Source organism: Aspergillus clavatus, genomic scaffold (genome assembly GCF_000002715.2).
Source record: "Aspergillus clavatus NRRL 1 1099423829795 genomic scaffold, whole genome shotgun sequence".
In the NCBI taxonomy this organism is placed as follows: domain Eukaryota; kingdom Fungi; phylum Ascomycota; class Eurotiomycetes; order Eurotiales; family Aspergillaceae; genus Aspergillus; species Aspergillus clavatus.
Window position 1 is genome coordinate 1,563,237 of NW_001517104.1, and position 20,154 is coordinate 1,583,390.

At 48.8% G+C, this 20,154-nt stretch overlaps 7 protein-coding genes across 7 annotated transcripts, besides 10 other annotated features; 4 read left to right on the top strand and 3 right to left on the bottom strand.

Moving 5' to 3' along the window:
* Window positions 1-802: 802 nt before the first annotated feature.
* Window positions 803-1,583, bottom strand: ACLA_014200 (RNase P/RNase MRP complex subunit; the record flags this gene model as incomplete). The annotated part of the gene is made up of 2 exons (XM_001274408.1): window positions 803-996; window positions 1,064-1,583. 2 exons carry the CDS (start codon window positions 1,581-1,583, stop codon window positions 803-805), a joined length of 714 nt encoding a protein of 237 aa, XP_001274409.1.
* Window positions 1,584-2,344: 761 nt separating this feature from the next.
* ACLA_014210 (putative oxidoreductase, 2OG-Fe(II) oxygenase family) lies at window positions 2,345-3,474 on the top strand (the record flags this gene model as incomplete). The annotated part of the gene is given in 3 exon segments (XM_001274409.1): window positions 2,345-2,707; window positions 2,771-3,230; window positions 3,239-3,474. Coding segments are annotated over 3 exon segments (1,059 nt in total).
* Window positions 3,475-4,122: 648 nt separating this feature from the next.
* ACLA_014220 (putative nucleosome remodeling complex ATPase subunit (Snf2h)) lies at window positions 4,123-6,268 on the top strand (the record flags this gene model as incomplete). Its single annotated transcript, XM_001274410.1, has 4 exons — window positions 4,123-4,273; window positions 4,338-4,569; window positions 4,625-5,155; window positions 5,209-6,268. The coding sequence occupies 4 exons, from the start codon at window positions 4,123-4,125 to the stop codon at window positions 6,266-6,268; spliced, it is 1,974 nt and encodes a 657-aa protein (XP_001274411.1).
* A 24-nt stretch (window positions 6,269-6,292) lies between these two features.
* Window positions 6,293-6,954, top strand: ACLA_014230 (uncharacterized protein; the record flags this gene model as incomplete). The annotated part of the gene is made up of 2 exons (XM_001274411.1): window positions 6,293-6,811; window positions 6,925-6,954. The coding sequence occupies 2 exons, from the start codon at window positions 6,293-6,295 to the stop codon at window positions 6,952-6,954; spliced, it is 549 nt and encodes a 182-aa protein (XP_001274412.1).
* A 1,114-nt stretch (window positions 6,955-8,068) lies between these two features.
* Window positions 8,069-8,095: a microsatellite.
* Window positions 8,069-8,096: a microsatellite.
* Window positions 8,097-10,402: 2,306 nt separating this feature from the next.
* Window positions 10,403-10,429: a microsatellite.
* A 983-nt stretch (window positions 10,430-11,412) lies between these two features.
* Window positions 11,413-11,445: a microsatellite.
* Window positions 11,413-11,446: a microsatellite.
* A 215-nt stretch (window positions 11,447-11,661) lies between these two features.
* ACLA_014240 (uncharacterized protein) lies at window positions 11,662-13,014 on the bottom strand (the record flags this gene model as incomplete). Its single annotated transcript, XM_001274412.1, has 5 exons — window positions 11,662-11,711; window positions 11,784-11,860; window positions 11,920-12,114; window positions 12,170-12,733; window positions 12,848-13,014. 5 exons carry the CDS (start codon window positions 13,012-13,014, stop codon window positions 11,662-11,664), a joined length of 1,053 nt encoding a protein of 350 aa, XP_001274413.1.
* A 204-nt stretch (window positions 13,015-13,218) lies between these two features.
* Window positions 13,219-13,241: a microsatellite.
* A 14-nt stretch (window positions 13,242-13,255) lies between these two features.
* Window positions 13,256-13,279: a microsatellite.
* Window positions 13,280-13,819: 540 nt separating this feature from the next.
* Window positions 13,820-13,846: a microsatellite.
* A 1,717-nt stretch (window positions 13,847-15,563) lies between these two features.
* Window positions 15,564-15,601: a microsatellite.
* Window positions 15,565-15,601: a microsatellite.
* Window positions 15,602-17,353: 1,752 nt separating this feature from the next.
* Window positions 17,354-17,852, bottom strand: ACLA_014250 (GMF family protein; the record flags this gene model as incomplete). Its single annotated transcript, XM_001274413.1, has 2 exons — window positions 17,354-17,545; window positions 17,619-17,852. 2 exons carry the CDS (start codon window positions 17,850-17,852, stop codon window positions 17,354-17,356), a joined length of 426 nt encoding a protein of 141 aa, XP_001274414.1.
* Window positions 17,853-18,479: 627 nt separating this feature from the next.
* On the top strand, window positions 18,480-19,556 carry ACLA_014260 (flavin adenine dinucleotide pyrophosphatase; the record flags this gene model as incomplete). Its single annotated transcript, XM_001274414.1, has 3 exons — window positions 18,480-18,566; window positions 18,684-18,850; window positions 18,938-19,556. 3 exons carry the CDS (start codon window positions 18,480-18,482, stop codon window positions 19,554-19,556), a joined length of 873 nt encoding a protein of 290 aa, XP_001274415.1.
* Between the last annotated feature and the right edge of the window lie 598 nt (window positions 19,557-20,154).

The following is a 20,154-nucleotide window of genomic DNA, read 5'->3' on the forward strand; positions in this document are numbered from 1 at the left end:
AACATCCTCAACCCTGCCATGGGAAAGGCCGCTTAGCTATGCTGCATGTACGAGTACGTCGGTATTTCAAACCGTCTAACAGCTGGCACCCACAGTAGGCTGAAGACCATCAACTTGCCAGTTTTCCGAATGTGGAAGGCCGTTGATGACAGCCTCGCTGAGTCTACCTATTTAGACTCTAAGCTCACCTGGTTGGGCTTAACTACCAAGAGTGAGCACAACAGATTATTAGATGATAAAATAGTTGGAATTTTAGGGTGTTATCAATTGCTCAGGAAATATGAGATTCTATTTTCCAGTCCTATTGAATGTTATGTCTCTGGATATATTGATGTATGGCGACTTGTGCCGCCACGGCGATTCTATCGGTGCGTGCAGTGGTTGCACCTCTACCGCGCTGCCGAATCAGTTGGTGCTTCACACCGAGACATGCATCTCCCCCCATGTGGACGATGTTGCATCTGTCTCCCGTGGTTGTAATCGAGTAATAATGATACTAGGTTATATCAAAATGCAAATTCGCAGGGTCCATGTGCCCAGTGTTCACGCAGCGCATACCACATCCAGGCTCTAGACCCAGTCTGGTCGACTTTCAGTAATGATTCAGAAGTCAGAAAGCTTTCCTTCTCGCCAAATCAGCCTCTGATTATTCAGACAGGCAACTGTTGGCGTGTCGAATGCCTTGTGGCATAGTCACTGCCTCATTGTCGAACCGTGAGGATCCGGGGTTTTTCTGGTGCTGCCGAGGCACCTGTGAGTTATCGTTATAGGTAACGTAGTGACCAGTCAATGGACGCTAGCACTAGATGTAATCCACGTTGCGCCATTTGAACTTCTTGTTGGCTCTATCGACGGGGCGATTCTCGAACTGGCTGCCGTGAAGCTCAAACGTGAGTTTCTTACTGGCAGTATCATCATCAGTCATAGCGGTGTCTCCATCCTCGCGTATCGGCAATGGAACGAAAAATCGAAAGATGGTTTGTTCTTTCGGAATAGCTTCAGAGAAATGTTAGTCAAGTAGTCAAGCACTAAAACTCTCCGAGGTCCAACACCACACACTTACTTTTCATCTCATCCTTCTCCGTCACAATCATGAAGGTAAACTTGGTATCCCTCACTACAATCCCCTTCATACCAACTCTTCCCGCGCACCGACTCCGAACAACCTCAACCTCCGCCCCGTGGAAATCTGCACTGACCAGTTTACTCCCATGCGACTGCGGCGTAATAACCGGCACCTGCCGAGCTCCCAGATCCAGAATCTCCTGCATATAGCTCACCCATAATTTGTGGAGTTCCTTGAAGATGGCATATTTGCATTCCTCTTTTGGGAGGTCGTAGATACCCGAGACGCGCTTTTCGCGCGCAGACAGCGGCTTGGGTTTCTGCTTGCGGAGAAAATACTCCTTCTTGCGGAGGCGGTGCAGGCGACGCCTTTCGCGGTTGTCGGCGGGTGTGGGAGAGGTAGGTCGGAGGTAGAGAGGTTTCTGTTTAATGCGCTCGGTGAAGAGCTGTTCGGCTGTGTCTGGCGAGTGGGCGCGCGCGAGAAGCTCGCGGGCTATATGAGGCTTCGGTGTTGTCATCTTGGAGGCTGTATTATGGTTGGGAGAATAAATCTCCAATATCGGAGCGTTGAAATAATTATATCGCTGACTGCGAAAAGATTAGGTTTGTTCCATCTGGATTTCCTTATCGGAGCCCAATGTCACGTGCCTTTTTGTATACTCGGTTGATTCTACTTCGTGCTCAACGACTACCACTCCTGTAAGTTGACATGATCCGAGACGTCAGCAGTGGCTTCGTGATTTTATAGGGACTCAGAGTACCCTTGTCAGTTGTCTAAGTTATGCCAAGGCAACTACTTATTCAACACACCGCAGGTGTATGCGGAACTGACATGATATATTACGGCTCATAGGTTGAGGCTCCGTCCCAACAACCTGAAATGAGACTTTAGAAAGAATGGCATGTCATTGAGTGAACAGCTCACATAAGACAATAGTGTTTGCAATCACGAGCCATTGAGAATTGCATGGGTCTACTTGTCCTAATCATGAATCTGATGCCACAGGAGCACAAGAGAGTGGAAGTATACTACACGAGACCTAACTCAATGAAGATACGCAGCCTCAACCACTATCATCTTAGGGAGATGAGACTGTTGTACCTGTTCTTGCTCAACCCGGCTGTGATTCACCCCGCATGTTGTAAACCATCGGCTGCAACTCTCTTCACCGCACGGGGTTTCGGGTCGATTGACTCTAATATTGAATATAAAGTATGAACTATAGCAGCCTGCCTGCTATATGTCTCCAATATTTTGGGAACATACAACTTGACCACGATGACTTGCACGGAAGACCTTGCTGGGTTACCTCCCTTTCCCACTGATGTACCAACAGCCCCTCTACTACGTCTATCGCTCGACAAGCTGCTTGCTCATGATACGGTTGAGATCCAGAGATTGATGCAAGCATGCGAGAAGATTGGGCTCTTTTGCCTCAATTTGCAAGGCTCGGAAGAGGGGATTAGCATCCTAGAGGATGCAGATAAGCTGTTCAAGATCGGCGAGCAGCTGTTCGATCTCACTCTGGAGGAGAAATTGAAATATGACTTTAGCGGCCAAAACTCCTATTACGGATACAAAGCACAGGGTACAGCAATTTTTGACCGGCAGGGAAACTTGGACAGGAATGAATTCTATAATGTCAGCTCCTGTGTATCCCCGGCTAATGAATTTGTATCAATACTGCTTACTGTGATCTCATAGGTGTCCAGGGACGATATCATGGACCTTACGCCGTCTCTCCCTGCCCCGGACATTCTTCATCAAACCCGTCCAGCTCTCCAGTCCTTTATACGCACCTCCCACTCGATTGTTAGCCTCTTGCTTGACCTCCTGAACGGCAGCCTCAATCTCCCGCCATCAACTATAACAGACCTCCATCGCCTTAACGCCATCAGCGGCGACCAAGTCCGCTTCATCAATGCCCCTCTACAGCCTGCTAATGACAGACGCACCGTCTTAGGCGAGCACACCGATCTCGGCAGCATCACAATCCTCTTCAGCCGACTCGGCGGGCTGCAAGTCCTGCCACCTGGAGCGGACGCGCAGTGGGTCTACGTGCGGCCACTACCAGGACACGCAATCGTGAACCTCGGAGACGCAATGATCAAGTTCACAAATGGCCTGTTTCGGTCGAACATCCACCGCGTAGCTTCGTCGCCGGGTGAGCAGGCCAATTGCACAGGTATAGTCTCGTCTACTTCTCGCGGCCGCAGGGTGATGTCATTCTCAGGAGGTTGAAGGGCTCTGGCAGGATCCCTGAACTAAAAGAAGGTGACGTTGAGGAGGCGATCAACAGCAAAGACTGGATTATCCGGCGTGCGCTGGATCTGAGGGCGAACCTGAAGGAGATTGATTTTGAGAAATCGGCGGGGACTGAGCAGTTGAGTCGAAGGATCAAAGTATAATGCTTCTTTGCAAAATATTAGAGGAGCTTGGTGTAAATCAGTCTAGAGCACTGAGCTGGATACTTTCACGTCAAGATGGAAGAAGGATCGGAGCATTTATATTCAACATCCGTTTTGAGATGTGGATGACCTCCATTGGAAATTATTCAGTGTCATATACTCCAGTTTGATCGTGAAGATTTCAAGTAGAAGCCAGCCCCTCAGATATTCTTCTATAAGGCATATCTTTCTGAGCACATTGCCCACTTCTGATCACTTCCTAGTCATACCAGCCTCCAGCTTTCCACTCATATTCCTCTCATTTTCCAAGAACACTCGCGCACCTCGAAGCATTACAACAGACTTATCTTCTCCCCCTCCCTCTCAACACGCACTTCGCCAAATCTGAATACTGTTGTACATATTTCAAACAAGGGCTTGCTTCTGACCATGAAACCCCTCCCAGGCTTCAAGTTTCATGTCCTCCTGGAGTAACACAGCTCTAGATTCGTTTCAGATCACCTTCAACACTGAAAGATGGTTGTGTTATATCTTTCTCGCCTCCTGGATTTGGAGAGGCTTCTTCCACATGGATATCTTCAATTCTTTTTCGACCCTCCGCCAAAGCGTGCTTCGAACGACTCCAAAGTGCTCCACTAAACCAGCATTATGCAGTCATACGGGCACGGAATGGATTGCTCGTTTTCGGATACCGAGTCTCTGGCATCTGCCTTGTCCACGCCCAGGTCGTGGAGCTTGTCGCCGCCGTCATCTCCCTACTACTCTGATATCTCGGAGACCGGGTTTGCGAATAGCATCGGTGAGTTCTTAGATCTCGGTGCAGGTGTTGAATGGGCGATTGACTTCAAACTTTACATTGCTAGATGGCAACAAGTCTCCAAAGGGCAAACAGCGAACCCGTGCAAAACCACTTGAAAACGCACAGGACTTCTTTCGGGAGATTCGAGAGAAACGGAATGCTTTTTTTCTTGCGCATAGGGAAATAATACTTCCTCTTCTCGGAGAGGGGACATCGTTGAGCAAGCTTCTCCAGATGGAGGACTATGCTGATTCTGAGCCTACTCCCTTTCAGAAGATCGAAGTACAGCCGGACGGGTGAGTATCTTGCAAAGAATCCAATATTTATCACCTAGACTGACGGCTTATACAGGCTCATGGGTCGCTTGAAGCCGTATCAGCTTGAGGGGGTATCTTTTCTTGTCAACCTCAACGAGAATGGCGTTGGTGGTATACTCGCCGATGAGATGGGCTTGGGGAAAACTCTCCAGACTCTTAGCCTCTTCCAATTCCTGAAAGAGAGTGACTACAGGGGCGGCACACTCCATGCACCTTTCCTGGTCGTGTGTCCACTCAGTGTGCTTGATACATGGATGGCAGAAATCACGAGATGGACACCGGAGATGCGAGCAGTTAAGTATCATGGCACGCCTGAGCAGAGAGCCAGTTCGAAGGAGATTTTGAAGGCTCAGAAGAATCCAAAAGGCTCTGCACAGTCGACAGACATGGTTGACATCGTGGTGACCACATACGACACTCTGCTCTCGGAGATCATTTGGTTTTCGCGGAGTTTCGTCTGGCGCTACATTGTCCTTGATGAGGGACATAGAATCAAAAATCACCGGTCCAAGCGAGCAGCAGTCCTTGGCCGGCTCAAATCAGAATATAAACTTGTTCTTTCAGGGTAGGTGTCAATCCATCTGAACTTGAAGCATGGCTAATCTGATTCTCTCAAAGAACGCCTGTACAAAACGATCTCGGTGAACTATGGTCGATCTTCCACTGGCTTTATCCCGATGTCTTTGTGTCATCCACCGAGAAGCTCTTTGTGCAAGCCTTTTCCTTGAAAGATGGGAAGTTTGACCCAGTCTTCTTCGACAATGTGAGGAAGTTCTTGGGGTTGATCATGATTCGAAGGACTAAAGAGACCCCGGGAATTGGATTGAACATCCCGCCCAAGACAGAACTGGTGTTATCCGTTCCCTTGACGAAAATGCAATGCTCATGGTACATGAGAATTCTTACGGGAGCGGATGAGGTCCTTGTGGATGTTGCTGGGTCTTCTCATCCACCAGCGAGCAGGAGCTCTAGCTCAGAGATATCGGATGACGAGTCTTCCCTGTTAATGGACCTTGATTTGGATTTGAAAGATTCTTCCCATACCACCGAAAAGAAAGTTTACCGCGTTACTGGGAACATCCTCATGGAGCTCCGGCAGGTGGGTTCAAGCTCGATGTCGCTGAATGGACAGTACGGGGCTGACCTTGCACAGTGTTCTATCCATCCATATCTTCTCACAAATGCGATTCCTGACCCATACATTCTAGGCGACCATGTTTTTAATAATTCTGGGAAGTTCATAGCCCTCCAAAAACTACTGAAGCATTACGTGGAGGTTGAAAACACCAAGGTTATCATTTTTTCCAACTTCGAACAGGCTTTGAACCTTTGCGAGGATCTCGTGATGATCATGCAAGGAACGAGTCCAGCCTTCGAGTATTTGCGCCTCGATGGGCGGACCACAAGCCCATGGCGCAAGCTCATGGTGTACCTTTTTCAAAATGATCCTTCTTATATGATCTTTCTACTGTCGATCAGAGCAGCAGGTGAAGGTCTGAACCTCACAAGCTCGTCTGTCGTCATTTTCTTGGATGAGGATTGGAATCCCCAAGTCATGAAACAAGCTGAATCAAGAGCGCATCGGATCGGCCAATCTCGACCGGTGAGAATTTATAAGTTGCGTTCGAGTGGAACTGTTGAAGAGCAGATGAGCCAGAGGCTGGCGAAAAAAGCTTAAATTGCAACCAAGATCACCGACAACATGCACACCTTCTGCTCTACAGACGGTTTCCCTCGAATGGCACAAGTCGAAAGCGCTGGTACTCTAAATATGTCCAGAGAATCCGGAGACTCGAGTGATCTTCCTTCGCCATTGTTTTGGAATACCCATGTTTTGCCCCAAAGAGAGAATGACATTGAGCAAATGATTAAATGGGATGTGAGGACGCTTTTGGAAAGGTGCGTGAAGCAATCGGACAGCAACTGGGGATCCGAGATGTTCACTGCAGAGCAAGAACGGCGTTGGTTGGAGAAAGCCGAAAAAGTTCGGACTGATCTATTCAACGGGACGAGAATTGATACAACAGGTCGTCATCGCTCGGTTTACGCCAGAACAATGATCACCAATCTCTCCCGGTATGAGCGAAGGATTGGCAAGGGAAGAGTGGTGATCATTGATGGCTACGAAGTCTCAAAGGAGAGTCTGACCCCCGTCGTTGAAGAGTCAGTGGCCACAAGCCAGGAGTCCAAAGTACCGCAGGGAAGATTGGTCCACGAATTGGTGAGTAGCTGCATGAGATCAAAAAAACTTAGGACTGACGCATCGCAGACATGCTTTTTGTGTCGCAAGCTCGGGCCCATTAATTGTGACAAATGCCCCCGGGCATTTCATAGAGACTGTCTGGCAAGAGTGACTGGGGATGAGGAAGAGTCCAAAGTTTTGGTCTGCCCCCATCATTATTGCTTCGAGTGCGGCAAGAGCGCTTCTCAGGCTGGGGGGCTTCTCTTTTCCTGCACACTGTGCGTGAAAGCGTACTGCGAACGATGTCTGGACTGGGAGCACACGGTCTTCATTGGAACGGACCCAGCAATTGAGGGAATGGGGTACTTCCCCCACAACGCCTTCTCCATCAAATGTTTGGGTTGCAAACCCTCCCTAAAGAGGCAGAAGGAGTTCGAGACTCGAGTGAACTATCGAAAGCGCCAGAGATTGTAGGACTGCTGGATCTCGATGCAAAAGGCACTTGGACTTTCTGAGGCTTGGAGAATAAGGTGGGGAGCCATTTGCCAATGAGGCCATTCTGCTAGTTGAAAAAGCAAAGAGATGCTCTCTGTATACTAAAGCGGAATGAGGTCATTAAGATTAGTAAAAAAACGGTCGAGTTTCCACCATCCTGCATGTCATGTCATCTTCTAGAGATACGCCAAAGTTACCGGATCGATCATCCTTCATATAGATTACAGCGCCGTCACTATATTTCATCAGCATTCAACTACTCGTACAAATCCCTGCTAATTTGCGCCAATTTGCTTATTGCCCGGTCTGGATAGTGGTGGCAACGACAATACCAGCAACCGGGACAATAATTTCTTCACACCACAGGGATGCAAGAACCCACCGAAAGGAAGTCTCCAAACTCTCAAGGCCGAATTGGCGCCCACCAGACGTGCGCCATGCATGTGAACTGCAACGTTGGATGGGCGGGAAACCGGAACACAGAAACCACGTAAGGAGTACGTTGCCCCCCATGAAGAGCATTTTCCCTCATTCAGAGTCAGAACACCTGAACAGGCTGGGTGCAGACTGCAGAGCGTCGAGCGCCAAATACATGCTGGAGACCGTTACTTTAGACCGGCAGTAGTGCGTGAAGGATACGACTGCTGGACGAGATCCCATTTGTTCCCACTGCGCTGGGATATAACGGGCGGGAAGTTGGATTTGGGATGGAGACTGTTGGGGGCCTGTGGGAACTGCGAACTGCATTCCCTGGGCTTCTGGGAGATGGGAGAGGGGCAAAACGTCTTCGTTAGCCCCCTCTTTTTTTTTTTTTTTTTTTTTTTTTTTTGTCAGAGTTCCCGGTCAATGGGAGTTGAAAATTGAAGCATGCACAATGTGCTATGTGGCTCAGGTCAAGGAGTCCACCACGTCTGAGATCATGAGATCATGAGATGATGCGGGATGCCAATGCGGGCCCCGACCATACCCTTGTCTCTGTGTCTGCCTGTTCAGCATCTGATCAACTGGTAGCAGGGCAAAAAAAAGGATGGGGACGTCAAATGGATGGCAAAGTAACTGCAGGCGTCCTTTCATGGAAAGTTCCAAGTTCTCAATAATGTGTCTGCTGATTCAACATGGAAAGGCATGTCTACGGAGTAGATGATTCCTGTAAACGCCGGTTGATTTGGAATAAAGAGACGCTCATCTCAAAATGAGATTTCGATCATCCTCAATTGGCATCTCACTAATCACTACTCTCGGCGATGTCCGTGTTGAAGATAAGCATTAGATCCTTCTTCGTGTTGCAGGGCATAGAAGGATTCGATGGTGATTACACCAAACAGGAATGCAGGAGACAATTAGCATTAATTTTCCCGTAATTTTTTTTTCTTCTTCTTCTTCTTATGTTTATCAAAATACACTTGTACCCATGGTATTGCGTTGTCTCAGGTGTGGCTCGTGCGCCGTACCAAAGACCGTTTTATCCTGTACAGCTCTTGATTACCAGCTTGTACCATGTATTGTGAGCGGGGCTGGCGGACCGAGCCGCCAGAATGGGTAGGCAGTACCAATAATCCATGGTAGCAGCAATCATACTTCAGGGTATTATAACCCATTTAGTACGATGTCTAGAGATCAATGGATGCTGATGCCCGAGGCGCGACATTGATTATCACTCATAGAATGCTTGTTCCAAGTCTAAGTATAACAGGGTATTATTTGCCACGTCGAGCAGTCCAAGTACGAGTTGCAGGCAAATGGAGCATGTTTTACGCAGGTTATGCGTCAGTACCGTATAGAAGACTACGTCGTGCTTGACAGGCAAATATCCAACATTGCACCATGGCATACTGGCATTATATGCAAGCTCTAACCTGGAGAAGTCTTTGCATCGTGGTTCTCGCGCAAGGCTTTGCTCTTACAGCCTAGATGCTCGACTCAAACCCACTTCAAAACAGCATTCGATGAGAAGGTTTTCTACTAACACAATCGCACCTGGTGACGGTGAAACTCTTAACCCCCGGCCAACTAGGCTAGCTTCCCCAAAGCATCCCAATTGACATTTGATGAATTGAAATTGAACGTTTGTTGGTGGAACTCAACGGAGATGGTGCTCAGGAGACTGGGGCCGATGCGAATATCAATCATCCCAAACCCAACCGAGCAGCTTGGACTTTCGATAGTCAATGGTCAACCGCCGGAAGCAGTTCCTAGCTTCCTTAGCTCTCCTATCTGCCTATCATAGATCCATTTAGCGACGAAGCAGGATAGAGCCCGACAACTACTCTGTATGCACTCCGCAGTCTCGATGTGAGCTGTCGGCCGTCACATCATTTAGAGTTTAGCCTGTCATATCCTCAACGGTACCGAGGCTTCTTAGTCATTGGTACGGGAGGGTCATGTATGGGCTATTGCGATTTGAGTATGATAGGAGTAGAGATACCATATAAGAGTTTGCAGCAAAGATTATCAGTGTGATCTTCAGATGGGGTTCAACAGGCCGTGCCATGGTGGAGATACAGTCACTCAAAGCTCCTTCCAATTACAGAGTAGATCTTCGGTACGTCCACCCCCTTAGGTAGTATCGTGTCAACTGTCGTGCAAATACCTCCATGTCATCAAGCGAATAGAGCCCAGGTTAATGGGGGTTTTAAAGTCTGTACTCTGTAAGTGAGCATGGGGGGAGATATAGACAGAGTCGGCAGTCCTAGGCAGTATATATTCAATACCATCTATTGGGTACAATACCATACCTACAACATGTACCTATCTAGGAAGGTGCATGACAGTAGTAAGGTAGTTGTACAAGGACCCCAATTTATTCTCCGGCTCCGACACTTCCCCGGCAGCCGTCAATTGAAATTAAACGTTGATAAGTCGCCGAAGTGTCAACAAACAAACAGTCCAGCTAACTACGGAGTAATCCAATCCAGCGACACCAGACACACAGTAGATACTAGCCCTGATAGATACTCCGTACATACTCCATAGATAGAGCAATAATAAATCTCCCAAAAACTTACGGAGTAGCAAGAAAACCCGACGAGCCAATCATTAATTTGGTTCATGAGTTATGATCCATTCGCCGAAATCAAGGTAGTGGAGCCCGCGCGCATCGCGTCTTCAGATGGAGAGGCCGCGGTGCTGGTGCAAAATAATAATAACAATAATAATCATAATCAAAATCAACTTATGCAAGCCCATCACCTCCCTTCACAGTTAGTAGCAGGCGAACCAATCGACGCTACGGGATTTGACCAGCCGTCGGGAATTGCATTGCGCAGGGTTGCAGGGTTGCATATTTTGTCGGATTAGGCATAGCACACAACATTACTCGCAGAGTCAGTGTGACTGATCTTCCTCAGTTGGCGGACTGAATCATGCTGCAGGATCGACAGTCGACAGCCGACACACTACGAAATAGGTGAGTGTAACAGACAGGCTGACAGCATCCTTTCTGGTCTACAGAGTAGGCGAGTATCTAGACGTGCTTGGGAGTAATATTAGAATGATGGGCGCTTGTGAGTTGTGACACCGGTCAAGCAGGGCCATTCTTAGATAGACTAGGTAGGCAATGGCCAATGCACCCGCCTAAACGAATCCTCCACAATCCACAGTCGAATACTACCTAGTCTGGTAGATCGTCCTCTGTCGCTCGTGCCAAAACCTCCCACCATGGCCGGCCGTTATCCCACCCGTATAGGCAGGTGGACCACAGACCACGCCGTCCACCACCGCACCGGTCCTGCAGCAGGAGACGAGAAAGTAGAAACAAAAGACCGTCCGGGTGTTCGGGATGCGGGCCCATTTTCCGTCAAAGGTGCTCACTACTACTAAGTACTAACTAGCAACTATTTAGTTACTAAATAGTCGGTATTAATAATCCGGCTATGTAGTTCTGGTTCCTCGGGTTTTGGCCCAAAGTTCCCCCCTCCCAAGTCAATTGCGAATTGGGTGATCAGGCACGGGATGGCCCGAAGCTTTGACGGACGACTAGAAGTTTTTGCTCTTGGTCCAAGGTGGAGAGAGCAGAGAGGTGGTCAATGGTGACCGGCGTCCCATTGTCGGATTCATGCCTTTTACAGTTACCAGATGGCGATCGATATGGCAGCTTCGACAGAGCTGGTTGAGGTTCTGGCCAAATTACAGCCTTTTCTCAGGAGTAGATAGATAGATAGATAGATAGATAGATAGATACCTGCTACAAAGTACTCTTTGAGTGCCTAGGAGTACGGTAGCTAGAGTGTACTAGGCTAGTTAAAAAGACAAGTAGTGGGGTCTCATCGTGAACGAAAATATGACACTCCAAAGAGGAGGCGAGAATCAAATGGACACATCGTTCCGAGGTCTTGCTTCTGACCGAATATGGCGTAATCATGCTAAAAGAAAAAAAAAAAATCATAAGAGGGATTTTAGACAAGTTGCTGCACTTGCACATGAGGAGAAAATGCAAGACCAGACGCTAGTTATTGCTCGCAGGTGGGCTCAAAAGGAAAGAAAAGAAAAGTCATCAATTGTTAGCTTTCCGACTTACTGACTCCCACATGAGCCAGCCTTTCCTCAACTCGCTTCACAACATCGGGGTCTGGTTCCGGCTTATGTTTCTTTGGCCTAGGGTATTGTCAGTCACCTTCTGCTAGTTTGAGGGTTGTTCAATAGTTAGAACATACGGGTCGCGTATAGTCTCCGGTCCCTTTTCCTGCCCGCAATTCGCACAAGCTTTCTGGCCATGCCCGTAGAGCGTCAAACATTTGTGACAACTGTAGCGCACCCTTTGTCGAGGTTTCTTCCACGTCCATTCCGGTATTTCTTTCGGAGGCTCCGCGTCCCCAGGATAGCCGTCTGGATATTTGTCGGGTTTATGCCTGGATGATTGTAAGCAACTTTCAGCAAGAATGAGCCTTCTCGGTTATGACGTACGGTTCACGGGGACATTTCTTGCATCGTATGTGTTTGCAGCTGGGGCATTCCACAGCATCTTTATCGGGGAATGTAGTACAGCACCGGTGGCACGTGCGCCGTATTCTCTGCCGAATGGGCTTGTACACCAGATCCTGGCCACCAGTGCGAGAAGGGATCGTGACTTGTGGCCCCTTGACCGTGTGTCGCGCCGGCTCGGGTTCCCTCGATGCGACTATCTTCTGGAGAGCACTCTGTGCCTGATCCTTGGGTTTGGTTGACGGATGGCGAGGACATTTGGTGCACCGGACGTGTTGGCAATTGACGCAGACCTTTTCGGGCCCAAAGGTAGTCTCGCAGCGATGACAGGTGCGGCGCACTCTCATGCGAATGGGCTTGGCCACGCGCTGGACGGTCATGTCGCTCGGCGATTGCCACTCTCCCGGCTCCAGGGTCAATCCATACTTGGCGAACAGTGCGCGAGCCTTCTCCTGTTGAATGGCGCTCCAATGTGTGACAACAACCGGCTGAGGAGACGATTTGGTCGCGGGATTCCGTGCTGGAGTGGGGGAAGTAGAACTGGGACTGCGATCATGATAAGTATGCTGAGTGATGGGAGACAATAACCAATTAAAACAAGCAGGAATAGAAGCACTGATGAATACCGAAGAATGCAAAGAAAGAAAGGCTGCTACATACCCGATAGTTTTGCTAACCTCCAGCTGCCCAGTACTCGGTTGCATGCTCGAGGTCGAACTCCTTGCAGTTGAACTCTTCCTCATCACAGTCTTTATGCGCTTCAAATACTTGCTGAAGCCATCTTGCTTCTCATCTTCCGGCTTGGGAGGGTCGCGCTGGCTGGACATTTTGTTTGTTGCGTGCTATGTCGAAAACCCCCTTCACACCGTTCAAGTCAATTGAGCGATTTTGTGGCGATAGTAAATAAACCGTTATTGGCAAGTCGCAACCGAACCCTTAAAAACTACAAATTACTCCCAGTGTCAAGCCGTCCTTCTCATAACATTTCAGATGCAGTAGACGAGGCGAAACGAAGCGAAATCAATTAAGATAAAAAAAAAAAAAAAAAAAAAAAGGAGGTCGGGACCGAATAATAATAATAATAATAATAATGTGGTATCCAGATACCAGCCAGGCAAGGTATGGCAGGTCAGGTCTCACGAGGCGCACCGAATCCAGAAGTTTGGGACCTGGGAGACCCGACAAGACGGTGAGAGTGGGAATGGGACGCAGGGACTGCACGAACAAATAGTACGCGGGCAGGGACTCAGGATTGGTCGAGTGGCGGTCAGTGTTTCAAACAGAATGCTGGACAGCCCGTCGATCTGCTGGTGTAATTAGGCTGGAGACCTGTCGACCCCCCCTCCGAGAAGAAATATGCGAGATGGTCTCCTCGTTTTGGGAGAGGCAGGGCGAATGGTGGTGATACGTTGGGTGAAAATTGGCGTGTGTAGGTACTCTGTAGTAGTAGGGGAGTGGCGGTGGTGAACTTTTTGTATATGCGACACGGACCGCAGCAAGACTAGGAAGCGAACTGGAAGCACTACAGTACTAATAATAAAGTAGGGGGAAGGGGATCATGAAATAGAAAGGCCCATCATAGTCCATTAGAATTATGATTTTAACCCAGGAAATCAATATGAGGAGAAGAAGAATAATAATAATACTAATAATGATAATTCCCTGGCCCTCCTCCTTAACAAGTTAAACAGCCAAACTACTAGCAGGGGAACAAACTTTCTGGGGGGAACCGAACGAGCAAGAGGGGCGGACTGTGGTGGGTACGTTACTTTCCAATTTACAGACATATCATACGGAGTACAGTACTTTGGGAATTGGCATGTGTATGTACTGTATATGTAGGTACTGTAGGTTGGTAGGTGGGATCCTGGAGCCATAACACCTCAGTGGCTGCAATGTGAGGATCAAAGGTACATCTTCTCCGTACAGGGGAATGAATATTCTTATTCTGGACTACTCACGTTTGGGATATTATCTTCAATTGACCCTTGCCTGAGAGAAATTGGTGATTGAAAAAATGATGGGCTTCGTACATGGGAGAGTCAAATACTGAGATACCGAACATTGAATACTTGAGTCAATTCTATGTAGGTACGGAGAGTACTGCCGAGGCGATATGAGTATCACTACTCACGACAGCTACATAGGTATATCTAAGGATAATTTTGGTCTGCTTGTTGCTCATCAACAGCATTGACATGAACTGGAGGTTTTCATGATTCCAACACTTCTTCAGATACAAGGCCTCAGCTCTTCTTATGCTGCTTGTTCCATCAAGAACAGTGAAAATACAGCATAGCTATACTAGATACAACCAATACAACCAATTACAACCTAGATTCTCAGACAGAGCATCAAACCACCATAATTAATGACGATTTGCATTTGAGACGCGGCCCCACTGAAGTGGACCATGGGTGAACTTGGCACTCTTCCTGCTCTGGAACCATGTCCGAGGCTCCGAGCCCAGAGGCGTCAAGACACTCTAATTAGCTCAGTGACTGAGAGGTTTGGCCAGCAAAGATAGACTTTCTTAGCCTTCCTCGATTCTGCATGGAATTATGCAGAATCCCACTGGTTTTTTTCCATCCATGCGGACGGCGATTTCGTCATACCAATGTAGCCCAGAAGTATGGCGGATGAGCTTATGCCATCTCTGGAAGGTCAGACGGACAATGCTTCATGGTGTTGTTTCGGGGTCTATTCGCGGTGCTGTGTGAGGTGACAGAATGATGGTGTGTTATCTGCGCGGGGATCAATGCTCGGGATCATCCTCAGTGTTTTGAAAGCGAGTTATACTCCGTATAAGGTTGGAACTTGGAAGCCCTGTGGTCAGAACGGAGTACATCTGTACCTACTGATTATCGTAATTTTGTGTATCGATCCTGCAGTCATCAGTTGATCAATGTTAGGCATTGGGCTAGAACAGATTCCGAATCATGTCAAAGGTTAGATAGAGTGGTTGATGGCAAATACAAGTCTAGATTCTAATGATTAATATCCCCAACCATAAAGAGTACTGTTGACTATAATTCATGTATAATCGTGGTATCCTGTACCATCAATCCTTACACTATGAAAGTACCAGGGGTATGTTTACTACATAGTACTTAGGCTAAGTATGTTCACTGAGCAGAGATCAGTATTTGATTGGGAGTGTCCCAACTGTCCATATATGAGGGAAATATCCCAACAAAAACCTGAACGGGGGGGAACTCAAATTGAACAAACTAGCATCCTAGACACGGATGAAACACAACCAGCTGGTGTGAAAAGAAGGAATTGGTATTCGATCTTCTAAACCACACCACCATCCCTGATCGATGGTGCATGACGAGGTGGGAACATACTAAACCACCGAGTGACCATGCAAGGCATCTCCAACGGTCTCCAACGATCTCCAACGGTCCCCAACAATCAACCTGGGCTGCAAATTTTCCCTTTGGAAATCTTGGTGGTCCATACTAGCCCACATGGGGTTGTTCTTGGTATTTCTATTGCTCCTGATGAGAGGAATAGCGCCAACTTGACCTACATCAGGAGGGAGAGGTTCGGAGACATTTTGCCTCCTTCCACCCGTTGCATAACTATCACATGGTATGGACTATAAAGAGGATTTTTTTTCTGATATGGATATGGAGGGGGGGAAGAAGCTTTCATCCTTTGAATACTTGACAGGCTATCATACTCTGATCCTACGCCGGAATCACACGTTCTCTGCATCCTAGTGAGTCAGGGCGGGGCACACTCCAGGGACCGACATATCAGCCTACCCGCATATACGAATTGCCTGAGATATCTATCAGCCCTTCCTCCGGCGGATAATTCCGCCCAATATCAAACTCCGTAAGTTCCGTCAAAGAGTTATTGTATACTATCAACCAGTGGAGTCTCCAAACAAGACACGGTGGTCAGTGCCTCGCTCAAACTCCAACCACACACGCGCACCCACATAGTGTATCTGCCAGTGTCACTCAAGAAGCCAGAACCCACCAATGAGCTCTACGACTAGAGTGATTCGCATCCCAAGCGAGTAGTGACCCGATCTCTGGGATCGGAGGACGTGGACCCAATCACACGCTTCTAGCCACTGGCGACTAGACACATTAGTTGTTCAGGGATGCTGAAAATTCCGGCGATACGGAGGTTGGGATTGTGCCAGTGGCTGTCACTGCCAACGCCAGCGCCAGTGCCTGGCGCCCCAGTGGGATGTCTTTGGTACTTAATAATATTTAATTATAATTTTTCCTTTGCATGGCGGCACTTCCTTCACGTACTGCCTAGTTTGGTTACTGGGGGCTTGTGGTCGAAACTGGTGTGACTGTGATCCGGATTTCCGATGACTGATGAATCTCCACCGTGGATGTTCTGTAATGCGCTAGTAACGGTCTGTGGATACTGGACACTGGATGGAACCGAACCGACCCAGGTACCGGGAATTGTGTTATTATCGCTTTACAACGGTTTTAACACCGGGAATTCTTATTCACCTTTTGACTGAGTACAGAAGGTCGAAAAATGCTGAGGTATAGCTTGAATTTCAAGGACAGTCGACATGAATCCCACTGCTGTGGTGTGGCGCAAATTTACAGTCGAGATCCCTCGCCAATGTGAGTGGGTTCCCCCACCGAGACACCGATGAGACAACATACTCCGTATGCTTCAACCTACGCGACTGTCTTGAAACCGATCAGATATGTGACTTTCCTAAGCACATGGGAAGTCTGCATCTGCAGTCGGATGTTCCCTTGCAGTTAATACCAGGCAACAAGAAGGTTCGCAAAAAAACCGGTCCATGACATAGCAAGCAGCTGCAAGGAGAAATATCCTTCAGAGGAAACGATGCGCAGCAGAATTGATATGATGTTTTCGATAATGGGGTATGTATGTAACCACTGTGCAGCATACCATGGGCTCGGTGGTATACCACCAAGCTCGATGGAGAACGCGAATGTGCAAAATCTCAATCATCACAGAGCAACTTCTCGTTCCGAATTCGAACCCAGCAAGTCGTCCGAAGCAGTGCAGATATCAATGAAAAGCACGCAGCACCATTACTATCATTAGAAGAAGTAGTCGTATCCCATAAGCGAATGATCCAGCCAATTGTCGCATTCCCTTCTACAAGCCCCATACCAATCAATTTGTGCCGGTGTACCGGCCGCCTCAATCAGCACCTTGGAGCTTCGCCTCGATAGACAGAATGTCGTCTTCTTCCTGGACTTCAATCACGCGATTGACTTCAGCCGTATTGCGCATGAGCTCCACGGCGCCTGCATACGTCATGCGCATGGACGGGTTGCAGTTCACGGGAAGATAGTAGAGAAGGACGTAAGGAACAGTAAGGCGACCGGAAGGCTGATATGACAAGGAAAGAGTTTAGCAAGAGGTGTCATCTTTTCCCAGCTGGGAAAGACGCGAGGCTACCCACCAGAGTCAATGGATAGCTCAGGAGTATAAAGCGGGGGGACGATTCAGGAAGCTCATCGGCCAGATCCTCCATTTTCGTATAGACTTCGCCATCTTCGGCTCTGATCTCCTGTGTCTTCGAATCGATGATATCTGCCAGCCCACCGTCAACTATTGCCCCTTTCGTTGACCTGCGTGTACTGTGTAGTGGGATTCCGATGTGCCTTGCGTCGGCAAGAAGCGCACAGGGGCTCATCTAGGAAGGCAAATGCGAGGCAACATACAGATAACCGCCTGCGGATCCTTTGCGCGGGAGGTGCCTAGCCGGAACTTGCGGAGTTTCTCTTTCGTCTCAGGGGAGAACGAATATAGTCGTGATTCGGACTGCCAGTAACAAAATCGTCGTCAGCGGAGTGGTCTCCTCCAGGTGCAATGCGGGGCAACAAAGGCTCACCATCTTGATAGGAAAAAATCGTGGGGCAATCAGACAGGAAACAAAGGCTCAGCTGTCTACTCTCCGTTTGCAAATTTGGAACAGCCCGGAAGTCAAACGTTCGAAGCCTATAAACTGACAGCGTGGATGTTGAACGCACTGCTCCACGTTGCAAAACACGAAGAGCGGGATGGTTGTGATCGATCGGGCGGTTCCCCACCCTGCCTGCGCCCTCCCCGATCATAAAATCGTCGCTCTGAATTTCCCGGACGGATTTTCTTCACACCTTGCAACCTCTCTCTCTCTCTCTACACTCTTCTCTTCTCTATGTTCAATCGTCTCAGCCAGGTTTCTCGCCATATCTCCCGGCCATTGCTAAGTTTCAGCGCCATTTCCCCAATCGCGTCGTCCTCTACGTTCCCCCCTCTATCTCGCGTATCATCTCCCACCATGACATCATCCGCGCTGGCCAACCAGTCCAAGACCATCCATACGGCGGCATGTCTGATCATTGGCGATGAAGTTCTCGGTGGAAAGGTGAGCCTCTTGTGATTTGAATAGCAACGATGGGAGTTGGGTGGGGGGGAGGTGTATGGGACGCCGCTCGTCTTTGTTGGTATATGGAAAGGCTAACGATACCAATCAACTATATAGACCATTGACACAAACTCGGCTTTTTTTGCCAAGTACTGCTTCTCGCTCGGTATCCAGCTGAAGCGGGTGGAAGTCATTGCGGACGATGAGGGCGAGATCACGGAAGCCGTGAGACGGATGAGCAACAACTATGACTTCGTAGTGACCAGTGGAGGCATTGGACCAACGTCCGTACAAACATCCGACACCTAATTACTCTTTCAAGAAGCCCCCTGGAGACTAACAAGGCTTACTCTCTCTACTTGTTCCCACAGCCACGATGACATTACCTACGAATCGATAGCCAAAGCCTTCGACCTGAAGCTGAAACTCCACGCCGCCGCCTTCGAGCGCATGAAGCGACTCTCCAAGCCTCACCCCATGCAGCCTCACTTCGACTGGGACACCCCGTCGCCGGGCCTAACCGCCAAGCTGCGCATGGTCTACCTCCCTCACGACGAGAGCCTGCCCGAAGAAACACAAGCCATCTTCGTCGCAGAGGACATGTGGGTCCCCATCTCCGTCGTCAACGGCAACGTGCACATCCTCCCCGGCGTGCCCCGGCTCTTCGAGCGGCTGCTCCAGCACCTCAAGCCCACCCTGCTGCCGCGCCTGGTCAACCCGGAGGGCAAGGGCATCTACCGCTACCTGTTCAGCACCCCGCTTCCGGAGAGCGCCGTTGCGCCGTACCTGACCGACCTGGCGTCCCGCGCGACGGTGCACGGCGTCAAGGTGGGCAGTTATCCGCGCTGGGGCAAGAAGCGGAACACCGTCACCCTTGTCGGGACGGACAAGGCGTTCATGGACTCCGTGATTGCGGAGGTGGAGGAGAATGTCAAGGGGAAGAAGGTGACGCGCGAGGATGAGCTGGATCCTGCTGAAGGTGAGGAGTAAATCAGAAGAGTATTGGATGTCAGTGACTGCGTCATTTTTTTTTTCTTTTTGCATGTACAGTCTCTAGCCTAGCTGATAGACATCTGCATATGTAGAATAGCATTCTTGGATCATTAGCAGGAAGGGAGGGCCTGTAGAACCTGGTTTACTACCCTGAGTATCTACGACTTTTCTGTGCTCGCGCAAAGAGAACCAAGATGACGAGCTCGTTATGGTAGACCGTAGACAGCAACAATCAAAATACGCTGGATACCCTGATAAGGTAGCATCTTTGAGGAATAGGTTATAAGGACACACGACATTATCGAGAAGCAGGAGATAACATCAGAGAGAAGAAAGAAGCAGGATAGAATTTGCAGCCTTCATGTCTAGTAGATAAGCTTTTGGGGGGGGAGTTCCTTTCATCACTTCATATGACTCGGGGAGTATTATTAAGATCGGGTTCGAACGCCACGAGACCGGAGAAAGGACGGAAACAGCAAAAGGATAAATAGGGCATGGGGAGGAGCAGAGACATTGACAGTCCTGACAAACACCCAAGCGGATGGAAGGGAACAAAGGAATTGGCAAATGCTGCGAGCTGGAGCGAGAGCACCAA